The 21,561-nt window shown below is 42.7% G+C and overlaps 1 protein-coding gene across 2 annotated transcripts in view; it reads left to right on the top strand.

Annotated features, from left to right (window-relative positions):
- enox2 (ecto-NOX disulfide-thiol exchanger 2) overlaps positions 1 to 20,830 on the top strand; it is a 394,667-nt gene extending 373,837 nt beyond the window's left edge. For both annotated transcript variants that reach the window (XM_056276028.1, XM_056276036.1), the window contains 5 exons: positions 7,921 to 8,061; positions 11,986 to 12,042; positions 14,351 to 14,456; positions 16,368 to 16,453; positions 20,065 to 20,830. In XM_056276028.1, coding sequence (XP_056132003.1) covers positions 7,921 to 8,061; positions 11,986 to 12,042; positions 14,351 to 14,456; positions 16,368 to 16,453; positions 20,065 to 20,196 — 522 coding nt within the window. In that variant the 3' untranslated portion in view covers positions 20,197 to 20,830. The remainder of the gene's footprint in view (positions 1 to 7,920; positions 8,062 to 11,985; positions 12,043 to 14,350; positions 14,457 to 16,367; positions 16,454 to 20,064) is intronic.
- The last annotated feature ends 731 nt before the right edge of the window (positions 20,831 to 21,561 follow it).

Below are 21,561 nucleotides of genomic sequence, written 5' to 3'. Positions count from 1 at the left end.
ATAGTGGGTTATGTGGCCTTTGTAAATACGATTATACATAGCCTACACATAGGCCTAACTGGACTGGGAGGCTACAAATTATTCGCCAGGAATATCAACTGGTTAACGGGTTCAGTGTCAAGAGCGGAGCGCTTTTTGTTAACAATATTCCCAGCTGTGGAAAAGACTCGCTCAGAACGCACTGATGTCCCGGGAACACTCAGCTACTTTCTTGCAAGCTGCGCCAGGTGGGGATATTTTGCGCTACCCAGCGTCTTCCACCATAGAAGAGGATTGCTGTCTGCTGGCATCGTTGTCTCTCTTCGGTAGGACCACATCTCTTGGTGCAGTACATTTTCTTGGTGGTCTCTCGTCTCGCCCCTTCCCTTGTATGTTTCTCCAAACAGATCGCCCGTTGCCGTCAGGGCCGTTTTTCGTGCGCGAGTGTCTGAGCTTAACGAATGCTCATCTGTCCCACTTTCAAATCTCACGGCCATTTCTTCTTTAATGTTTGCGTGCACTTGGTCCTTCTGTTCCTCTGATAAATGCATTAAACTATGAAAGCGGAGATCCAGGTATGCTGCTTTATTCAATAACATGAATGTTGCTTCGTTATTTTTGTCATAACGCTTCCTCAAATCTGTGTCGATCTTTGCGGTCATTTCCCTCAAGCTGGGCATTGCATTAGGAATGGGTGAGCCAAGTTGACACAGTAGTAGTACATGCTGTAAAGGCAATACAGCAGAAGCTGTGGGATATTTGTTAGTTGACAAAGCCTCAGTCGCTATCTTGAACGGTCTAAGTATTTCACGCATCTGTTCGACCATGGACCATTCAGTTGTGGTTAGTTCGAGATTTGACCATTTTTTCTCAAATATTACAGCTACAACAGCTGCCTGTTGTTCCGATGCCCTGCAGATCATTTCATATGTACTATTCCATCGCGTGATGCAATCGTTAATTAATTTATCAGTTTTCAAGCCCAGCAAACGCTGTTTATCCTCCAATAGGTAGCTGTCGGTAGGTGACCTGCTGAAATGTGCGGCTGCTTTCTTTAGCCTGCTAAGTGTCGTGTCTATGGCTCTGACGTCTAGCCCTTTACGTACAGCTAGATTGATTGTATGTGCCATGCAAGGTATGTTAACGGTATCGAGGTACCTCTCCACAGCTGCATGCACATAGTTATGTGCATTGTCTGTTGTGACTGCGATCACCGATTCACGGGGAATGTGAAAATCCCTCAGTGTGCCAGAAATGCACTCCGCGACGTTTTCTGCAGTGTGGCTACTTCTCAAGTCTTTCGTTTGTAGGACAAAATCGTTCAGTTCCCATGCCTCCGACATTACGTGTGCTGTAACTGTAACATAAGCGTCTGTGGCTATAGACGTCCACCCATCTGTAGTGAGTGCCATTTCCTTATCGCTTAGTATCTGGCGTACATTTTCACGAGTAGTATCGTAGAGTTGCACAATGTTTTTAGTTATTGTGGTTCTGCTGGGATAGTGTAACGTGGCTCAATTTCACGGAGAAAATCTTTAAAGCCTCCACCTTCCGCGATGCTTATTGGCCGCATGTCTTTACATGTGAATTTGGTGAGTTGTGAAGTGATCGCCTCTTTTCGTGTAGAGGACAGAGCAGCTGAAGGTGAGAAAAACGTTGTCAGCCTGGGTTGTTTAGCAGCAGCAGACGCACCAGCAGGGTCCTGCAGTTCTTTGTATTCGGCCGGATGATGGAACTGCATGTAGGTTGGTCGTGGAACTATGGTATGCTAGTTCACGCTCACATAGTTTGCATATTACCTTGTCCTTGTTTTCAGTCTTTCCATTTACATTCCAAAAACCAAAGTGTTTCCCAATCGCACTCCCAAGATTCTCTGGAGTGACGATCTTTCTGGTATGCTGCTCATCGGGCTCGTTGTCGGCAGCACCAAATTCCTCCATTTTCTCGTTTCTGGCTGCAGCCTAGGCCTACGTTTCCGCTCCATGGACTTATGGGTAATGGACTTATGGGTAATTAGAGCTGGAATTCTTGCTGTAGCATACTTTTGGAATTTTTGACATTGATTAATTAATAATTTTAAAGTACAATCAATGTATTATTTATTTATTTATTTTTTATTTATTTATTCAATTCAAATTTCCCCATTTACGTTCGAATCTCATGTTTTAATGCAAATTCGAAATTAAATTCGATATTCGAATATAATGTGACAGCAGTAATATATATATATATATATATATATATATATATATATATACACTACCGTTCAAAAGTTTGGGATCACCCAAACAATTTCGTGTTTTCCATGAAAAGTCACACTTATTCACCACCATATGTTGTGAAATGAATAGAAAATAGAGTCAAGACATTGACAAGGTTAGAAATAATGATTTGTATTTGAAATAAGATTTTTTTTACATCAAACTTTGCTTTTGTCAAAGAATCCTCCATTTGCAGCAATTACAGCATTGCAGACCTTTGGCATTCTAGCTGTTAATTTGTTGAGGTAATCTGGAGAAATTGCACCCCACGCTTCCAGAAGCAGCTCCCACAAGTTGGATTGGTTGGATGGGCACTTCTTTGAGCAGATTGAGTTTCTGGAGCATCACATTTGTGGGGTCAATTAAACGCTCAAAATGGCCAGAAAAAGAGAACTTTCATCTGAAACTCGACAGTCTATTCTTGTTCTTAGAAATGAAGGCTATTCCATGCGAGAAATTGCTAAGAAATTGAAGATTTCCTACACCGGTGTGTACTACTCCCTTCAGAGGACAGCACAAACAGGCTCTAACAGGTACTATTTAATGAAGATGCCAGTTGGGGACCTGTGAGGCGTCTGTTTCTCAAACTAGAGACTCTAATGTACTTATCTTCTTGCTCAGTTGTGCAACGCGGCCTCCCACTTCTTTTTCTACTCTGGTTAGAGCCTGTTTGTGCTGTCCTCTGAAGGGAGTAGTACACACCGGTGTAGGAAATCTTCAATTTCTTAGCAATTTCTCGCATGGAATAGCCTTCATTTCTAAGAACAAGAATAGACTGTCGAGTTTCAGATGAAAGTTCTCTTTTTCTGGCCATTTTGAGCGTTTAATTGACCCCACAAATGTGATGCTCCAGAAACTCAATCTGCTCAAAGAAGTGCCCATCCAACCAATCCAACTTGTGGGAGCTGCTTCTGGAAGCGTGGGGTGCAATTTCTCCAGATTACCTCAACAAATTAACAGCTAGAATGCCAAAGGTCTGCAATGCTGTAATTGCTACAAATGGAGGATTCTTTGACGAAAGCAAAGTTTGATGTAAAAAAAATCTTATTTCAAATACAAATCATTATTTCTAACCTTGTCAATGTCTTGACTCTATTTTCTATTCATTTCACAACATATGGTGGTGAATAAGTGTGACTTTTCATGGAAAACACAAAATTGTTTGGGTGATCCCAAACTTTTGAACGGTAGATATATGTATATATATATATATATATACACTACCGTTCAAAAGTTTGGGATCACATTGAAATGTCCATATTTTTGAAGGAAAAACACTGTACTGTTCAATGAAGATAACTTTAAACTAGTCTTAACTTTAAAGAAATACACTCTATACATTGCTAATGTGGTAAATGACTATTCTAGCTGCAAATGTCTGGTTTTTGGTGCAATATCTACATAGGTGTATAGAGGCCCATTTCAAGCAACTATCACTCCAGTGTTCTAATGGTACAATGTGTTTGCTCATTGGCTCAGAAGGCTAATTGATGATTAGAAAACCCTTGTGCAATCATGTTCACACATCTGAAAACAGTTTAGCTCGTTACAGAAGCTACAAAACTGACCTTCCTTTGAGCAGATTGAGTTTCTGGAGCATCACATTTGTGGGGTCAATTAAACGCTCAAAATGGCCAGAAAAAGAGAACTTTCATCTGAAACTCGACAGTCTATTCTTGTTCTTAGAAATGAAGGCTATTCCATGCGAGAAATTGCTAAGAAATTGAAGATTTCCTACACCGGTGTGTACTACTCCCTTCAGAGGACAGCACAAACAGGCTCTAACCAGAGTAGAAAAAGAAGTGGGAGGCCGCGTTGCACAACTGAGCAAGAAGATAAGTACATTAGAGTCTCTAGTTTGAGAAACAGACGCCTCACAGGTCCCCAACTGGCATCTTCATTAAATAGTACCCGCAAAACACCAGTGTCAACATCTACAGTGAAGAGGCGGCTGCGGGATTCTGGGCTTCAGGGCAGAGTGGCAAAGAAAAAGCCATATCTGAGACTGACCAATAAAAGAAAAAGATTAAGATGGGCAAAAGAACACAGACATTGGACAGAGGAAGACTGGAAAAAAGTGTTGTGGACGGATGAATCCAAGTTTGAGGTGTTTGGATCACAAAGAAGAACGTTTGTGAGACGCAGAACAAATGAAAAGATGCTGGAAGAATGCCTGACGCCATCTGTTAAGCATGGTGGAGGTAATGTGATGGTCTGGGGTTGCTTTGGTGCTGGTAAGGTGGGAGATTTGTACAGGGTAAAAGGGATTCTGAATAAGGAAGGCTATAACTCCATTTTGCAACGCCATGCCATACCCAGTGGACAGCGCTTGATTGGAGCCAATTTCATCCTACAACAGGACAATGACCCTAAACACACCTCCAAATTGTGCAAGAACTATTTAGAGCAGAAGCAGGCAGCTGGTATTCTATCGGTAATGAAGTGGCCAGCGCAGTCACCAGATCTGAACCCCATTGAGCTGTTGTGGGAGCAGCTTGACCGTATGGTACGCAAGAAGTGCCCATCCAACCAATCCAACTTGTGGGAGCTGCTTCTGGAAGCGTGGGGTGCAATTTCTCCAGATTACCTCAACAAATTAACAGCTAGAATGCCAAAGGTCTGCAATGCTGTAATTGCTGCAAATGGAGGATTCTTTGACGAAAGCAAAGTTTGATGTAAAAAAAATCTTATTTCAAATACAAATAATTATTTCTAACCTTGTCAATGTCTTGACTCTATTTTCTATTCATTTCACAACATATGGTGGTGAATAAGTGTGACTTTTCATGGAAAACACAAAATTGTTTGGGTGATCCCAAACTTTTGAACGGTAGTGTATATATATATATATATATATATCCATTATCCAAACTGTTTATCCTGCTCTCACGATTGCGGGGATGCTGGAGTATACCTTCTTTTCTTTTTTTTCCGGAAATCATTAATGGTGTTGATAAAATTGCTCAATATATCCAACTTGGCAGCTGATGAGTGCGTGACACACGGAATAGGCTTGTACCGCTATGAATTAAAAGTTTTTTTTTCCTACATCTATCTTTATATATATATATATATAACTATTATAATAATACTACTGTTATCCAAGTCAAAAATAAACAAAACAATGCATGGCTTTAAGAATGTTCGTCGATTTATAATCAGTTAATATAAAAAGAAAAATGGAGTTTGTACTTTGAGACATATGAAAAGAGCAATAGTTTCGATACAGAAAAAAAGTCGAGGTCAACACTGAAAAGGTGTGAATGTTATGACATTTTCAAACATCACTCATCTTGCCAGCGTTATTCACAGTTGCTTTTAATATGTTACCATTTCTTCGGTTTACAGTTTGTCTAATGAAATTTCTACATATTTTCAAACGAGCCTTGTACTGCTAGGAAAGCTCGAAATTTACCTTTTCATTCTCAAGACCTACTGAACTGATTCTTTCTCCGTTCATTTGTCAGAAATCATCACCTAGGTAGATGTCACTGACAGTGGAAATTGTGATCGATTTAATTAGAAAGAGAATCCATTAAGCCCCTGCTGTTCATTTCTGCTTCTAGAAAGTAATTACCTTCCAACATGCATCTCTCATGCTGTGTATATAAAAAAAAATATATATATATAAATGGATTAAATGAATAGGAAAATACTAAGAATGAATACCTCTCATTTCCTGGTCAACATATCATACCACACCCAGCAACACAAATTACCATGATATATTACCATTTGAGCCTTTTTCCGCTCTGTAAGTAATGCAGAAATATGACTCTCATGAGCATGAATACATTCAGAATGCAACACTTGTTATTGATGACATTTTTTTTTAACAAGCACTTTGACTGTGAAGCTGCTTTGTTTTAGAATTGGCACTGTAAGAAATTATTCTTTCCGGGTCCGCGGTGGTGTAGCGGTCTAAGCATCGGCTTTGTGTCGATGCAGTTGCCCACTGGGGACTGGGGTTCGCGCCCCGGTCTCGTCAGATCCGACTATGGCCGGACTCGATGAAGCAGCAATCATTGGCAAAAACGCTGTCTTCGGGAGGGGAGCGGAGTCGGCTTGTGTTCGTCACGTGAATGCGTCTCTGTGTGTGTCGGAAGAAACAGTGGTTCGGCCTGGAGTCGCCTTGTCACGAAAGTGGGGAGGCGGTCTCCTTCGAGACTGCCGGCCGGAGAGATGCAGTTGGCGAATGCATGCAGTACGAGGGTGGGTGTTTGAATTAAAATAGGGATCGATTGGCCACTAAATTGGGAGAAAAAAGGGAAAAATCTGAAATAAATTTATAAAAAAAAAAGAAGAAATTATTCTTTCCATCTCAGATCAGTTTTTAGCAAAAACTATCCTGGCGTCCGGGTAGTGTAGTGGTCTGTTCCGTTGCCTACCAACACGGGGATTGCCTGTTCGAATCACCGTGTTACCCCCAACTCAGTCGGGCGTCCCTACAGACACTTTTGGCTGTGTCTGTGGGTGAAAAGCCTGATGTGGGTATTTGTCCTGTTCATTGCACTAGCGCCTCCTCTGGTCAGTCGGGGCATCTGTTCAGGGGCGAGGGGGAATAGCGTGATCCTCCCGCGCGCTACGTCCCCCTGACGAAACTCTTCACTGTCAGGCAAAAAGAAGTGGCTGGTGACTCCACATGTATTGGAGGAGACATGTGGTAGCCTGCAGCCCTCCCCAGATTGGCAGGGGGTGGAGTAGCAACCGGGACAGCTCGAAAGAGTGGGGTAATTGGCCAGGTACAATTGGGGAGAAAAGGGGGGGACTAAAAAAAAAAACCTATCGTGGAGATGACGATAGCTCATTAGCTGTAAAAACACCTCCAGAATCCAGTTCTCGTATTCCTCAAAGTAAAGCTAAAACTCAGTTTAGTGTTTGTGATAGTTCTCCCATCTTATTTGTATTTGCTCTGTGTCTTCTAGGCAGTGGTTATTAGATTTGGCTTGCTACTGTTCCAGGAGATATATATAGAAAGAGGAGACTGCCATAGCTAGCACTAGCTGTCTCACTGTCTGAAAATTAACCAGCAAACGTAAACCATTTGATCCTGTTAGATGTTTTTAAAGACTGAAGAAGTATTCAGAACTAACCACTGTTCTCCTCCTTTATCAAAATACTTGTCAGCTGCGGTCTAAGCGTCGGCTTGGTGTCGATGCAGTTGCCCACTGGGGACTGGGGTTCGCGCCCCGGTCTCGTCAGATCCGACTATGGCCGGACTCGATGAAGCAGCAATCATTGGCAACGCTGTCTTCGGGAGGGGGGCGGAGTCGGCTTGTGTTCGTCATGTGAATGCGTCTCTGTGTGTGTCGGAAAAACAGTGGTTCGGCTTGGATTCGCCTTGTCACGAAAGTGGGGAGGCGCTTTCCTTCGAGACTGCCGGCCGGAGAGATGCAGTTGGCGAACGCATGCAATACGAGGGTGGGTGTTTGAATTAAAATAGGGATCAATTGGCCACTAAATTGGGAGAAAAAAGGGGAAAATCAGAAATAAATTTTTAAAAAAAGAAGAAAATACTTGTCAGCTCAAATTATCAGCAAGGGGATAATTGCATAACTCTTACATCAGTATGAATGTTGAGTAATCGTTCTTAAAGAGTAATCAATAAATATTGTGTTGGCGTAGTGATGGCTAAGTGCTGCTCATTGGCATTACTGGCTAAATGTCTTAATTTTTGTAGCAACTGCTGAAGATGAGGGATGACTTAAAACAACGAGAGTTGGAGCTTGAGAAGAGTATGGAGGACAAACAGCAGCTGAAGAACCAAGTCCAGAACCTCAAGGAGGGACTACAGAACCTGCAGACCACACACACACTACAGGTTAGATCAATAAAACACATCCACACAATTGTGTGCACACACAAACAAAAAACACACACGTCTGGTTTTCTGTACTTGTGAGGACCCTCATCGACCAAATTCATTCCCGATAGCCACTGACCCTAACCTTAAGGAGAATCCTCACCCTTATTTTAACTTTATCCGCACATATCGGTCCTCAGTACTGCTCACTATAGGACAACACCATTTCTGTCTACTTGCTTTGCATTTCCTGAGGAGCCCTGTCAATAGCTCTAAGATTTTCAATTTAATGAAAACACAAGCCTTTTTCTTTTCCTCGTGCCTCCAGGGGGCAGCAAACAAGGCTCAGTGGGCAGGAGTCAGACTTCAACCAGGAAGAGATGCTTACAATACACATTCACCCACAGATTCAATCATTTAGATTGTGCTAATTTTGTAAAGTAAATTACAAAAGGCAGAAATGGAAGGCCATGATGTAACAGTAGAGGTCATGATGGATGATGACATATCAAGATTTTTTTGGTGGAGTCTACTGCTGGACAGTACCAGAGCATGATGAGGATGAGTACCAGAGCTCAATGTGGAGGAAATAACCCGGGGATCGGGGGGTCTCAGAGAGCAGCATTCACAATGAATACTGGGTATTGTTGGAGCAGCAGAATTTTATCAGAACTTGGCTGTAAAGCAGAAAAAAAGAATGTTCTCTGACAGTATTGGTGCATTTGATTTTTTTTTTCTTGCTTTTATAAATTCAGGTTAGAGTCATGACTGACCTTACAGCCACAATAATAACAGCGATATTTCCTTTTAACAGTCAGCACTACATGCCTAACCCTTAGCCTAACTATAACCTAATCCTAATTCTAGCCTTAAACCCATGTCCTAACCCTAAAATGGACCCTTTAATTAATTTAGGATCAGCCAATATATCATTACTTTGGAATAATCTCCTCATTCCTGTGGCTCATAACTCAAAATGGGCCTCACAAATGTAGCTGAAGAGACGAACTCGCGCACACACACGCACACACGCACACACGCACACACACACACACACACACACACACACCAGCTATTCAGTTAACTTTTTGTTGTGTCTGTGTGAGGGGAAAAAAAGACGAGTTAGTTTCTGGGTAACTCTCTGGGTTTGAAAGTTAATTATACCCAGTCTGATGGGTGCTTTAATCGGAGAGAAATTAGTTCAAAAGGAGTTTCAATTCATGAAGAAATAAATCATTGGATGGACTAAAGCAGTGATGTTACAATTTGCGGTAGGAAAAAAAAAAGACTTGCGCAACAATCCTTTGAAATTTTTTGAAAGTTATTTTAAAGCTAATCAAAACTCCCCAAAATAACTATTTTGCAGCATCTTTATTTTATAACCATAGTAGGGACCACAGTGAAACAACTCATTTATAGCTTCAGTTACTTTGCTGGAGGTCCAGTTTTCTCCTTGGGGAGCTTAATTCCTCTTGTTCTTAAAACAAGGCTCCTAAAATTTCTAATTTCCCCTCAGAGTAGTTATCACATCTTTTGAGTTTTAAGTGGCCCTCCAACAACAATGTTTAATGATTTTTTTTTCCTCAGCTACACGTACATGGTTCTGCAGCAGTGTTCACCGTTTGAAACATTTACTATAATAGTAAATTGAAGGACTTAACATAAAAAAGCTACACCTATTACCCCCTCTCTGTTTTTCAATGTTTTTCACGGTTCACTCTTCTTTGCTGTGGTTAAAAAAAGAAAACACTTCGCCACATAAAGGAGAGAGTAGTAATATGTCTGTGAAGAAAGGGCCATCTTCAGAATACTATGGGCCTGCCATTGATACCTTTTATATTATCTAAATGCAGCCAATCCCCACTGTATCAGATAGAATGGGTCTTCACCCTGATGCTCTTTGGCTCAAAGTCGTAAAGCCATTCACGGGAAATCCATTCATCTCAATCTGATTAACTAATGTCACGAGTATTTAAATTGTTCCTTTCGTTTGTGTCAGAGAAACAGTTGTCCTTAGCTGAGTTTTTAGGTGAAATCTGCAGCCAGTCATATGCATGCACATCTTCAAGTTCTACCTATCCCCACAAGCTCATTCACATTGGCCAGCAGGCGTCATTTAGAAATCTGGTTGCTTGCAATCTGAATGCCGAGTTACAGTTCAACCAAATTGACAGAGACATTATCTGCAGCTGAACTAGATTTATTACATTACTGCTTTAGCAGACCTAATGTAAAGTAATGCTGCCATCACATCACTAGTTAAAGCCAGTCTTGCTATCTTAGTTGTCACACAATCACATTAGAAATTTGTTTGAATGTTCTCTGCCTGTTTTTTTTGTTTGTTTTTTTTTCATTTAGACATACAAAACTAGCTAATATTGGCTGTATTTATTTAGTGCCAGACTTTGTTATACCAGGTAACACAATTAGAATCTGCAACATGGGGGCGTCCAGGTAGCAGGCGGTCTATTCCGTTGCCTACCAACATGGGGATCGCCAGTTCGAATCCCCGTGTTACCTCTGGCTTGGTCGGGCATCCCTACAGACACAATCGGCCGGATCTGCAGGTGGGAAGTCAGATGTGGGTACGTGTCCCGGTCACTGCATTAGTCTCCCTCTGGTCGGTCGGGTTACCTGTTCAGGAGGGAGGGGGAACTGGGGGGAATAGCATGATCCTCCCACATGATACGTCTCCCTGGCGAAACGCCTCACTGTCAGGTGAAAAGAAGCGGCTGGTGACTCCACATTTATCAAAGGAGGCATGTCTGCAGCCCTCCCCAGATTGGCTCGGAAGAGTGGGGGTAATTGGCCGGATACAATTAGGGAGAAAAGGGGGGGGGGGATCCAGAATTTTCAACAGAATAAACAATGATAATACTCATTTCAATTACATAATTTCAAATCAGCCAAGTTTCACAGGTAATTTGTTCTCCATCAGACATACAGCTGGTTTTTTGATGATTGTGGTGTTGTGCCCAGATTCCCAGAAATCCAATACTAGTGTTTTCTAGTAATCCTTCTGGCAAGTATGATGGCAAAAATATGAGCTCTCATTAAAATGAGCTTCAGGTTCAGTCAGCTCTTTAATTGGACAATGACAATACTAATATGAGACTCTCCGGCCTTGTGAGGCACTGTTCGATGCTTGTTGGCTTGTTTTCTGCCCCCGAGTCATTTTTCTGTTCAGCGTTGTGTGAGCAGACTGCAGGTCTCATATCACACAGAGGTGATTTAGTCATTCTCAGCAAGACCTCTGCATGATAGCCATTCATTTGGATCAGTTCTAATGTGACAAACTTGTCAATATGCGCTTAAATGATGACTTTGATCGGAATGTCACGCAACACTGAAATGTGTCCCCCTAAGAGTGATCCATGGGGAATACGGTAATTACATCCACACACGGGGACTCACATGAATCATGGTAGGCAGTCCCATTAGAAGGAAAGAGAAATCAATTGGCTGGGGGAGTTTCTCTCTAGATTAGAGGCCGTTGTGGGGGTGATTTGCCATGTTGGACAGATCTCCTGTTTCCATCAGTGCGCCATCGTTGGTCACATCACTGTCACCACCGTCACTGAGCTGCCACTGCTTATTACTGAATCCCCATCAGCTCAGGTCACTCTCGCTTTTAGCCTGTCTAATCACATCAGCAGCCCAACAAACTATACTCTGTCCATATTTCTCTGTATGTTTCACACAAATCAGGCTGTCTAACACAAACGTTTAAAAAAAATGTAATTTTGTCAGCACTTGAAGAAAACAGTTCTACTTACCTGGTTTTGACTTCCTCTGTGGTCTTGATTAAGAATGATTAAAATCTGTCAATTTTACTTGCTTGTATTCATGTATGTACTATATGCTTCTCTGTGTTGACACACAGAATGAACTGTGAGACTTGTTTCTCATTGACTTTCCTAACACGTTTTTGATGTGGCACAGCTGGAGATATCAAAGAGAGATGACAGAGGGAGTGAGGAGAGCCCTAATCAAACCAATGTAAGTAGAAAGAGGCTGAGCCTTCTCTGCTCTTCACTAAATGTTTTTCTTTCTCACTTTCCCTCCTTCCCTCTCCCCTCATCTGTTTTTCCTCCCCTCTGATCTCCTTTCCCCTCCTCTCTCCTAATCTCCTCTCCTTTCCTCTTTTGCTGTTTTCTCCTCTCCTCTCCTACTGACATGACACATCATTATAGGCCAACCCAGCGAGCAGGGACTTTATTTGTCATTGAATAAATCACTCGACACAAGTGGGTTATGAATTCAAGGAACTGACTTCCATCAACCATACATTTCGGCATGCACACCCAAGCAGGCATGCATGGACACACACATGCACATACATATGCACACCACTACTACTACTACTACTACTACTACTACTACTTTCGGCTGCTCCCGTTAGGGGTCGCCACAGCGGATCATCCGACATACATATGCACACTGTATTGACCAATACGTACCCTGGTGCAGCCCTCCACACAGATCAGTCAAAACACATGTGCACACTAGGGTGCGGCTCAGGCTGCATATTTTTGTCCAAACCCCACCCAAGCCCGAGAGCATTGTAACCGAGCCTGACCCAAACCTGACAGGCATTCTGTTTTTTATGTCTGAACCCAACCCCGACGCATTTAATGTAAGCTGAAGCAGTGGGTTTGTGTTACCCTGTCACGCAAGTGTTGTTACCATGGTTACAGCTTACACCATACATTTATGGCCTTTTCAGACAACAAGACTCCGCTTGTATACCCGCTTGGATCCGCAGGATCTCAATGTACTAGACAGGCAGACAAGCACTCCGCGAGTAAATGCCAGGCACTCTACATGTGGTAACCATGGAAATGGCTTCAGTGCACTACTGTTTTTGGCATGACACTGGTACAACTGTATCTTCTTTATAGGCTATAGCAACATATTAAAATATATCTTTAGAAATATTGAAAGAAAGAGTTTGTAACTACATAACACAGCTACTAATTTTCAAATAGCTCCTCTCATCTCATCATCAGCCGCTTCTCCGGGGTCGAGTCACGGTGGTAGCAAGCTAATCCCTCTCCCCACTAACACCCTCCAGCGCCTCCTGTGGGATCCCAAGGTGTTCCCAGGCCAGATTGGACATATAGTCCATCCAGCGAGTTCTGGGTCTACCCCGGGGTCTCCTCCCAGTTGGATGTGCCCAGAAAACCTCCAAAGGAAGGCACCAAGGAGGCATCCTAATCAGATGCCCAAACCACCTCAACTGGCTCCTTTCAACGCGAAGGAACTGCAGCTGTACTCTGAGCTCCCTCCAGATGTCCAAGCTCCTCACCCTACCAAATCAAATCAAATTAGTTCAGTTAGTTTACTAATGAGTTAGTTGAGTTAGCTATCTCTGGGAACTTAAACGGCAAGGATCAGTCTTGTCCATTTTGTAGGGTGACACCGTGCGTCGCGTAGAAAAAAAGTTCAACACAGTTCAACTCTGGCGATGGGCGTGTGTGTGAGACGAGCACAACCACAACAGTTTCATGGGATAAAGACCGCTTGTTGCTCCACCTGACAGGTTGCCTGTGCCTCCCTACCTGCCTGCTCGTCTCTCACTGAAAATGAATTGGGCGCGTCAATTGCTTCCCGTCTGAAAAAATCGTATATTTTCACTAAAAATAACTGCGAGGTCGATGTGACCGACCTGAACCCAAATATCATTTCTGAATTTTTGTCTGAACCCGGGCCGGCTTGGGTCGGGTATCCATCCTCTAGTGCACACACTCTGATAAGGTGTTAGGAGCAGTTTGCAGCCATTCAAAATGCTATACGGCATATCACACCAAGAGCAGAAATGTACACAAATTAATATGTAGGACAGAAAATGCGTATAAACAATTTGTTACTCCTTGTGTGTGTTTGTTTTGTGGAAACAGTAACTGCTGACTGAATTTATTGTCTGTCTTCACTGTCCCTCCTTCCACTGTCTCTCGTTGTTGTTCTATCAGTGGTGAAAATTTCTGCTGTCTTCATTATGCTTGTCTGTTTGCCTCTGCCTGATTTTAATTTACATTGTGTTCCACAGTTTCAACACAATGTCATTTATCTTACCTTTTTTTTTTTAAACAGCTTATGTCTGACAACAATTCATTCTTTAGGTCATTTGTTTGTTTGCCGGTTTGCATTTGTGTTTCTGTATGTTTGATCATGATGTGTATCTGGGTGGGTAAATATGTGAGAGTGTGTGTGTGCACGCACACACATGCACAATGATGTATGCCTGTCACTGCACCACTTCACTGCTTTCACATGTGTATGCATTTCACAATACTTGTGTCTGCAGGATGCTACAGCATCATCGGTGGTGTCCTGCAGTCAGGAGAAGGAGGGTCACCCAGAGAAGAGTCCCCCAAGTCCCATCCACACTGAAAGAGAAGCCTTGCTTGTTGGTACGCTCACATGGCATCAGTACAACCCAGACTGCACTGCCAATACTCTTCTGTCATAGTTTCCTCATTTGGTTCATTCAGGGTTTTTTTCTTTCTTTCTTTCTTTTTTAATGCACAAAGCCCACACCTGCATTAATTCATATATATATGTGTGTGTGTGTGTGTGTGTGTGTGTGTGTGTGTGTGTGTCCCTCTCACCCTTTTTCGGATGGTGTGTGTCTTCCTCAAGCTCGGGTCCTCTACCAGAGGCCTGGGAGTTTGAGGGTTCTGCACAGTATCTTAGCTGTTCCTAGGACTGCACTCATCTGGACAGAGACCTCAGATGTTGTTCCCGGATTCTGCTGGAGCCACTCTCCCAGTTTGGGGGGGTCACAGCCCCTAGTGCTCCTATTGCCACTGGAACTACTATGGATTTCACCTTCTACATCCGATCTAGTTCTTCCCTGAGCCCTTGGTATTTCTCTAGCTTCTCGTGCGCTTTCTTCCTGATGTTGCCATCACTCGGGATTGCTACATCGATCACTACTGCTGTCTTCTGTTCCTTATCAACCAGGTGCTGGTCAGCCAGCACCTGGTTGTCAGTCTGGAACGTGAAGTCCCACAGGATTGTAGCTCTGCCATTCTCAACCACCTTTGGCGTTGTCTCCCATTTGGACTTGTGGACTTCCAGTCTGTATTCAGTACAGATAATCTTGTACACTATCCCAGCCATTTGGTTATGCCTTCCAGTGTACGCTTTCCCAGGTAGCATTTTACACCCTGCTACTAAGTGCTGGACTGTCTCAGGGGCATCTTTCCACACAGCCTGCATCTTGGGTTTTGTCTACTGTGGTAGACCCTTGCTTCACCCTATCTGGTGCTGAGTGCCTGATCTTGTGCTGCTATGACCAGAGCCTCTGTGCTGTCCTTCAGTCCAGCCTTTTCTAACCACTGGTAGGATTTCTCAATATCAGCTATATCTTCTATCTGTCGATGGTGCATACCATGGAGGGGCTTGATCTTCCATGATACCTCCTCTTCTTCTTCCTCCGCCCCTCATCTTTTTGCTTATCGTACAGTCTCAGGCTGCTGGACTATTTTATGTATATTTAGGCAAACATGATAGCACCCTGGGTGAAGTTATTGGTGTAAAAGCACATTCTGTGGTGCAGAACTTTTCCTATTTGAGTAAAATAATGCAAGTTTAGGCACAAATACTCAATAGAACTCCCTTTGGTCTCTACCAAGTTCACTATTCAGTCATTGTCAATGGAGCAGCTCCATGCTGCCAAGTTGTTTATGTTCACAGATATTGACTGAACTCCTGCAGGTCATACAAATGGAATGTAGCCTATGTAGTCTATCAACGCCCTTTTTTTTTCTTCTTTTTTTAAAATTTATTTATTTATTAGTTATTTGTTTCCTCATCTGGTTTTCCAAGCCCTTTGGCTCTAACAGTGCATGTGTTTTTTCCTCCTCTGACCCCATGGGTCTCCAAAAAGTGTCATTAACTAGAGGTGGACAGTTATGTATCAGTTAGCTGATCGACAACAGATGGTCTGGTTGACCTGGAGGAGAGTACTGGTTGCACTCATCTTTGCTGAGAGGCAGTATCATCAAAGCCCTCAATAAACGCTTCCTCTAATTTAGAGCCATGAAATACGAGAGGCTTTTAACAGTGCTGGGAATCGGGAGACGATACTCGAAGCCTCCTCGATCATTTTTATAATCAGTCTGAGGAGAAAAGAGTTGGATTGGCTGGTGTTCAATCTAAAGTATAGGTTTGATGTGATGTTGGACATGTGACAGATACTCCTTGGCTGGAGCTGTATGATATGATATGATATGATATGATATGATATGATATGATATGATATGTCAGTGTGGTTTGAATAATGCCTCACCCTGTGACCTGTGTTTCCTAACCCAAAGGGATTATCTCAACGTTCCTCCATGTCCACCCGTTTGGAGCCAGCATTGAGTACATCTGTTCCTACCTGCACCGTCTGGACACCAAGGTAATTGCCCCCACACACACACAAACACAGACAGACACAGCATTGAATGGAACCGAAGGAACTGCCCTCCAATGGCATTCTGGATTGACACACGCACACACACACACACACACACACACACACACACACACACACACACACACACACACACACACACACACACACCATGTCAGCTTTCCTACAGTGCTGGCATATGGGTTTGATGTATGCCAGAGCCCTGCTGTGCAGTTTGGGACTCATAGCACAGACATAGGCCCTTGACACAGACAGCACACTCAGACAGTGCTCCCTAATGCATTTAAAACCTTTTCCAAGGAGACAGACCCAATCAGCGAAGGAAGTCTTTAAGTAAAGCAAAAGCACTTTGAATGATGTGATCTTACTCTGGAGAAATGAGCTAATTATACAGTCCCATTGTCCACCAATGCTCATATTCTAATCTGGTTTATAATTGTTTGGGAATGAAATACAATACAAAACAAATTTTAAGTCCTCACATGGTTAAGTGATAAACTTTGATGCATCATTAGAACAGCTATTTAAATATTTAACAGCAGTTATTAGAATTATTTTTAAAAACAATTAGGAGAATATTCACTTCGGAGTCGGGTTTTTTCTTCTCAGTAATATTCCTCATTTCATAGATAATCAAGGTCATAATTCAAGCTATATCCAGCTCAAATGTGTTTTCTGTGGAAATTAGGACATTTTCAACTAAATCTTTCTCCGTGGCATTGAAACAAACACACTCCTGGATTCTCAGGTGTCCTCACTCACCATTTCATTTTCACTCTTCACAGAGTATCACTACTCAATGCCCATGTGGAGACGTTCTAGATGTGCCATACTCCTCACTGCCACTTCTGTAAGGAGGCTTTTTAAAAATGGCAACTCTCAGTATCACCTCCACAATGATAATCAGGATTAATGGTCATACTGCTCAGCAAACCTCCAACTAAGCCTTCAGACAATTGTAAGGTCTCAATGCGCCCCACAAAATGACACCACATGTGAACACATGGCACCTACAGAAAGTGATCTTCAAACCTCAGAGTACTGAGACTTGCACATACCTATCTGGAAATTTACTGCTGTGGGACAAGGATCCCACCCACCTTGTTCTCAAAAAATACTGCAACTATCAAATCTATGCAATAGCACCAAGAAATTACTGTCCTCTGTGCCAGCTTACTGAATATGCCCATCAACCCCCTGACTGCTTCACATATTCTCACACATACAAAGAACAGAACATGACGGCCTCATCTCACGCCTTTGGGCTTTTTTTTTGTATTTTTGTTTGTTTGTGTGTGTGTGTGTGTGTGCATATTCTTTGCCTGAGTTTGTCTCTATATCTGAGTTACATTGTGTGTCAGTTTCAGCATATGTATGTTTGTGCGGTGTGCATGTGTGTGTCATAGTTAGTTTGCATGTATCTGTAGTCCCAAAACTGCCTCACCACAGAACACATCAAACAGCCCACAGAGTTTGTCAGTAGTACTGCTAGACTCACTAACAAGCCCAATCCTCTCAGCTTATCTAGTTGCTCCACACACACAGCTCCATTGTGCGTCATGACACAGCAGTCATAGCTTCGTGATGGGCCTTAATGTGTCCTGACATCAGTGCAGGGTCTGACCAATCTCCTTATTAATGTAAGACACTGAGGGTTGTCCCCACCTGCTCATACAACAGATCTTGCTCTCTACTGTCACCAATTGCTTCCAATATACTGATCCTCAGCCCACCTTGGAAGAGTGAGCCAGCTTATATATTGTCATGTGGCTTATAGTCTTAAATGTTGTCCTCATCCTTAGCAGCAAATACACCTGTGATCCTCAGAATGCAGAGGAATTGTGGACAGTTTGAGGCATGCATAATGAGAAGGAATTAAAGATGCGAAAATACTGGAGTTCTGTTTATATGTGTATGTACGATTTACAAACCCCAATTCCAGTGAAGTTGGGATGTTGTGTAAAACGTAAATAAAAACAGAATACAATGATTTGCAAATCCTTTTTGACCTATATTCAATTGAATACACTACAAAGACAAGATATTTAATGTTCAAACTGATAAACTTGATTGTTTTTTGCAAATATTCACTCATGTTGAATTTGATGCCTGCAACACGTTCCAAAAAAGCTGGGACAGGGGCATGTTTACCACTGTCTTACATCACCTTTCCTTTTAACAACACTCAATAAGCGTTTGGGAACTGAGGACACTAATTGTTGAAGCTTTGTAGGTGGAATTCTTTCCCATTCTTGCTTGATGTACGACTTCAGTTGCTCAACAGTCCGGGGTCTCCGTTGTCGTATTTTGCGCTTCATAATGCACCACACATTTTCAATGGGAGACAGGTCTGGACTGCAGGCAGGCCAGTCTAGTACCCCGCACTCTTTTACTACGAAGCCACACTGTTGTAACACGTGCAGAATGTGGCTTGGCATCGTCTTGCTGAAATAAGCAAGGACGTCCCTGAAAAAGACATCACTTGGATGGCAGCATATGTTGCTCCAAAACCTGTATGTACCTTTCAGCATTAATGGTGCCTTCACAGATGTGCAACTTACCCATGCCATGGGCACTAACACACCCCCATACCATCACAGATGCTGGCTTTTGAACTTTGCGCTGATAATAATCTGGATGTTCCTTTTCCTCTTTAGCCCGGAGGACACGACGTCCATAATTACCAAAAACAATTTGAAATGTGGACTCGTCAGACTACAGCACACTTTTCCACTTTGCGTCGGTCCATCTCAGATGAGCTCGGGCCCAGAGAAGCCGGCGGCATTTCTGGGTGTTGTTGATTATATGGCTTTCGCTTTGCATGGTAGAGTTTTAACTCGCACTTGTAGATGTAGCGACGAACTGTGTTAACTGACAATGGTTTTCCAAAGTGTTCCTGAGCCCATGTGGTAATATCCTTTACAGAATGATGTCGGTTTTTAATGCAGTGCCGCCAGAGGGCTCGAAGGTCACGGGCATTCAATGTTGGTTTTCGGCCTTGTCGCTTACGTGCAGAGATTTCTCCGGATTCTCTGAATCTTTTGATGATATTATGGACTGGAGGTGATGAAATCCCTAAATTCCTTGCAATTGTACATTGACAAACGTTGTTCTTAAACTGTTGGACTATTTGCTCACGCAGTTGTTCACAAAGTGGTGAACCTCGCCCCATCCTTGCTTGTGAACGACTGTGCCTTTCGGGGAGGCTCCTTTTATACCCAATCATGACACTCACCTGTTTCCAATTAACCTGTTCACCTGTGGAATGTTCCAAACAGGTGTTTTTTGAGCATTCCTCAACTTTCCCAGTCTTTTGTTGCCCCTGTCCCAGCTTCTTTGGAACGTGTTGTAGGCATCAAATTCAAAATGAGTGAATATCTGCAAAAAACAATAAAGTTTATCAGTTTGAACATTAAATATCTTGTCTTTGTAGTGTATTCAATTGAATATAGGTGGAAAAGGATTTGCAAATCATTGTATTCTGTTTTTATTCACGTTTTACACAACGTCCCAACTTCATTGGAATTGGGGTATATCTCCTTGAGTTGGGTCTTAACCACTGCCTGCTGTGTTTGTGTGTATGTGTGTGTGTCCAGATCAACCCTAGTGAGGTGGAGGCCCTGCTGTCTCGGCTGCCCTGCACCTTCAGACAGGAGCTGACAGGGGTGGGAGCCAGTCTGGAGAAACGCTGGAACTTCTGTGGCTTTCAGGGAATCAAGAGCACATAGGCTCTACATGAGCCTGCTGGGATGTGGCGCACACTACAGACACACGAGACAACAAAGAGACAAAATGGACTCTGTGGAGATGAGCGAAATAAACAGTGCAAAGTCCACACCTTTGGAAGACATGTTAGAGACACAGTGGACTGTACTTAGATAATACTAGGAGAAAGAGGACACTCCGTACAGATCTAAGATCAACAAGGGATGTTATATGAACATTTTGTGAACTCTTTGTGGGTGGCAGAGGTAACTCCTTGGTAACAGAAATGTTGACACGACTCCACGGTGACAGAGACTTCATAAAATTGAAATCTACATTTTCCCTATCGATGCAAAATCATTTCTAGAAAATAAGGTTCTCTGAAAATCACCAAGGAGCACCAATTCCAAATGGAGTGTTACTTAGTTTCGGTCCACATGGACAGGATTGTACTGTCTGAGACTTTGGTTGGCTCAGTGTGCTGTCATTCTGGGCCAGGACTACAGGGCTACCCAGGGAGGTTATCGGGGAGGTCTAACCGAACCTCTACAACCTTCAAACCCTCTGGCCTTCCCCTCTTCTGTTTTTGCAGTTCCTGGTTTGTAAAATAGATCGAAATGGATATATTTCTTCATTTTCTGTAAAGGCTGTTAACAGTTGCATAGAATCATTTGTTGTACTACACTGTAAATGATTGGATGATATTTTTAATTATAAAAAAAGAATATTCAAAGAAATGCAATGCTTGAATTACTTTTTTTTTCATGTTGCCTTAAATGTCTTCAGTGGGGCTGTTTTGTGTGTGTGTGTGTGAGACAGAGAGAGAGAGAGAGAGAGAGAGCATGTGTGTGCATGCAAGACTACCTAAAATTTAGCCAAGCTTGGTCTCTTAACTATACAAACACCCATGAGTATACCAGCTTTTATCACCAGTCTTGAAGGGTGTACGCCCACACACAAACAAACATGCACACGCATGCATGCACAGGGGTCAAGTGGTCTGTTATTAACCCAGTGCCCATTTGTGCCCGAAGGTCATCTTCTCTGTTGTTCTTCTCTGATGGCTGTTGTTCCTCTTAGCTTTGCTCAAAGCTGCATTTAAAAACCTTACATGAGGCACTTTCGCTCTCTGAAAGCCAAATATGCCTTGCCGTCTGCCTGGGCTAAGACATTTACCACACAGCATAGCCGCATCTCACACATCTGAAAAACACATATGGGATGCACTTAATGATGTTTAACTAAAGAGACAAATCTGTTTGTATGTGTACCTTATTTGTCTGTTTGTGTCATGTGCATTAATTTGTGTGTTTTTTTTGTGTTTTTTTGCCTGGATCCATACATTAAGCAATTATACAACTACACAGGGAGGTTTCTCCAGATGGAGA

Source organism: Lampris incognitus, chromosome 1 (genome assembly GCF_029633865.1).
Source record: "Lampris incognitus isolate fLamInc1 chromosome 1, fLamInc1.hap2, whole genome shotgun sequence".
NCBI lineage: Eukaryota > Metazoa > Chordata > Actinopteri > Lampriformes > Lampridae > Lampris > Lampris incognitus.
This window is presented reverse-complemented; position numbering and strand designations above follow the sequence as displayed.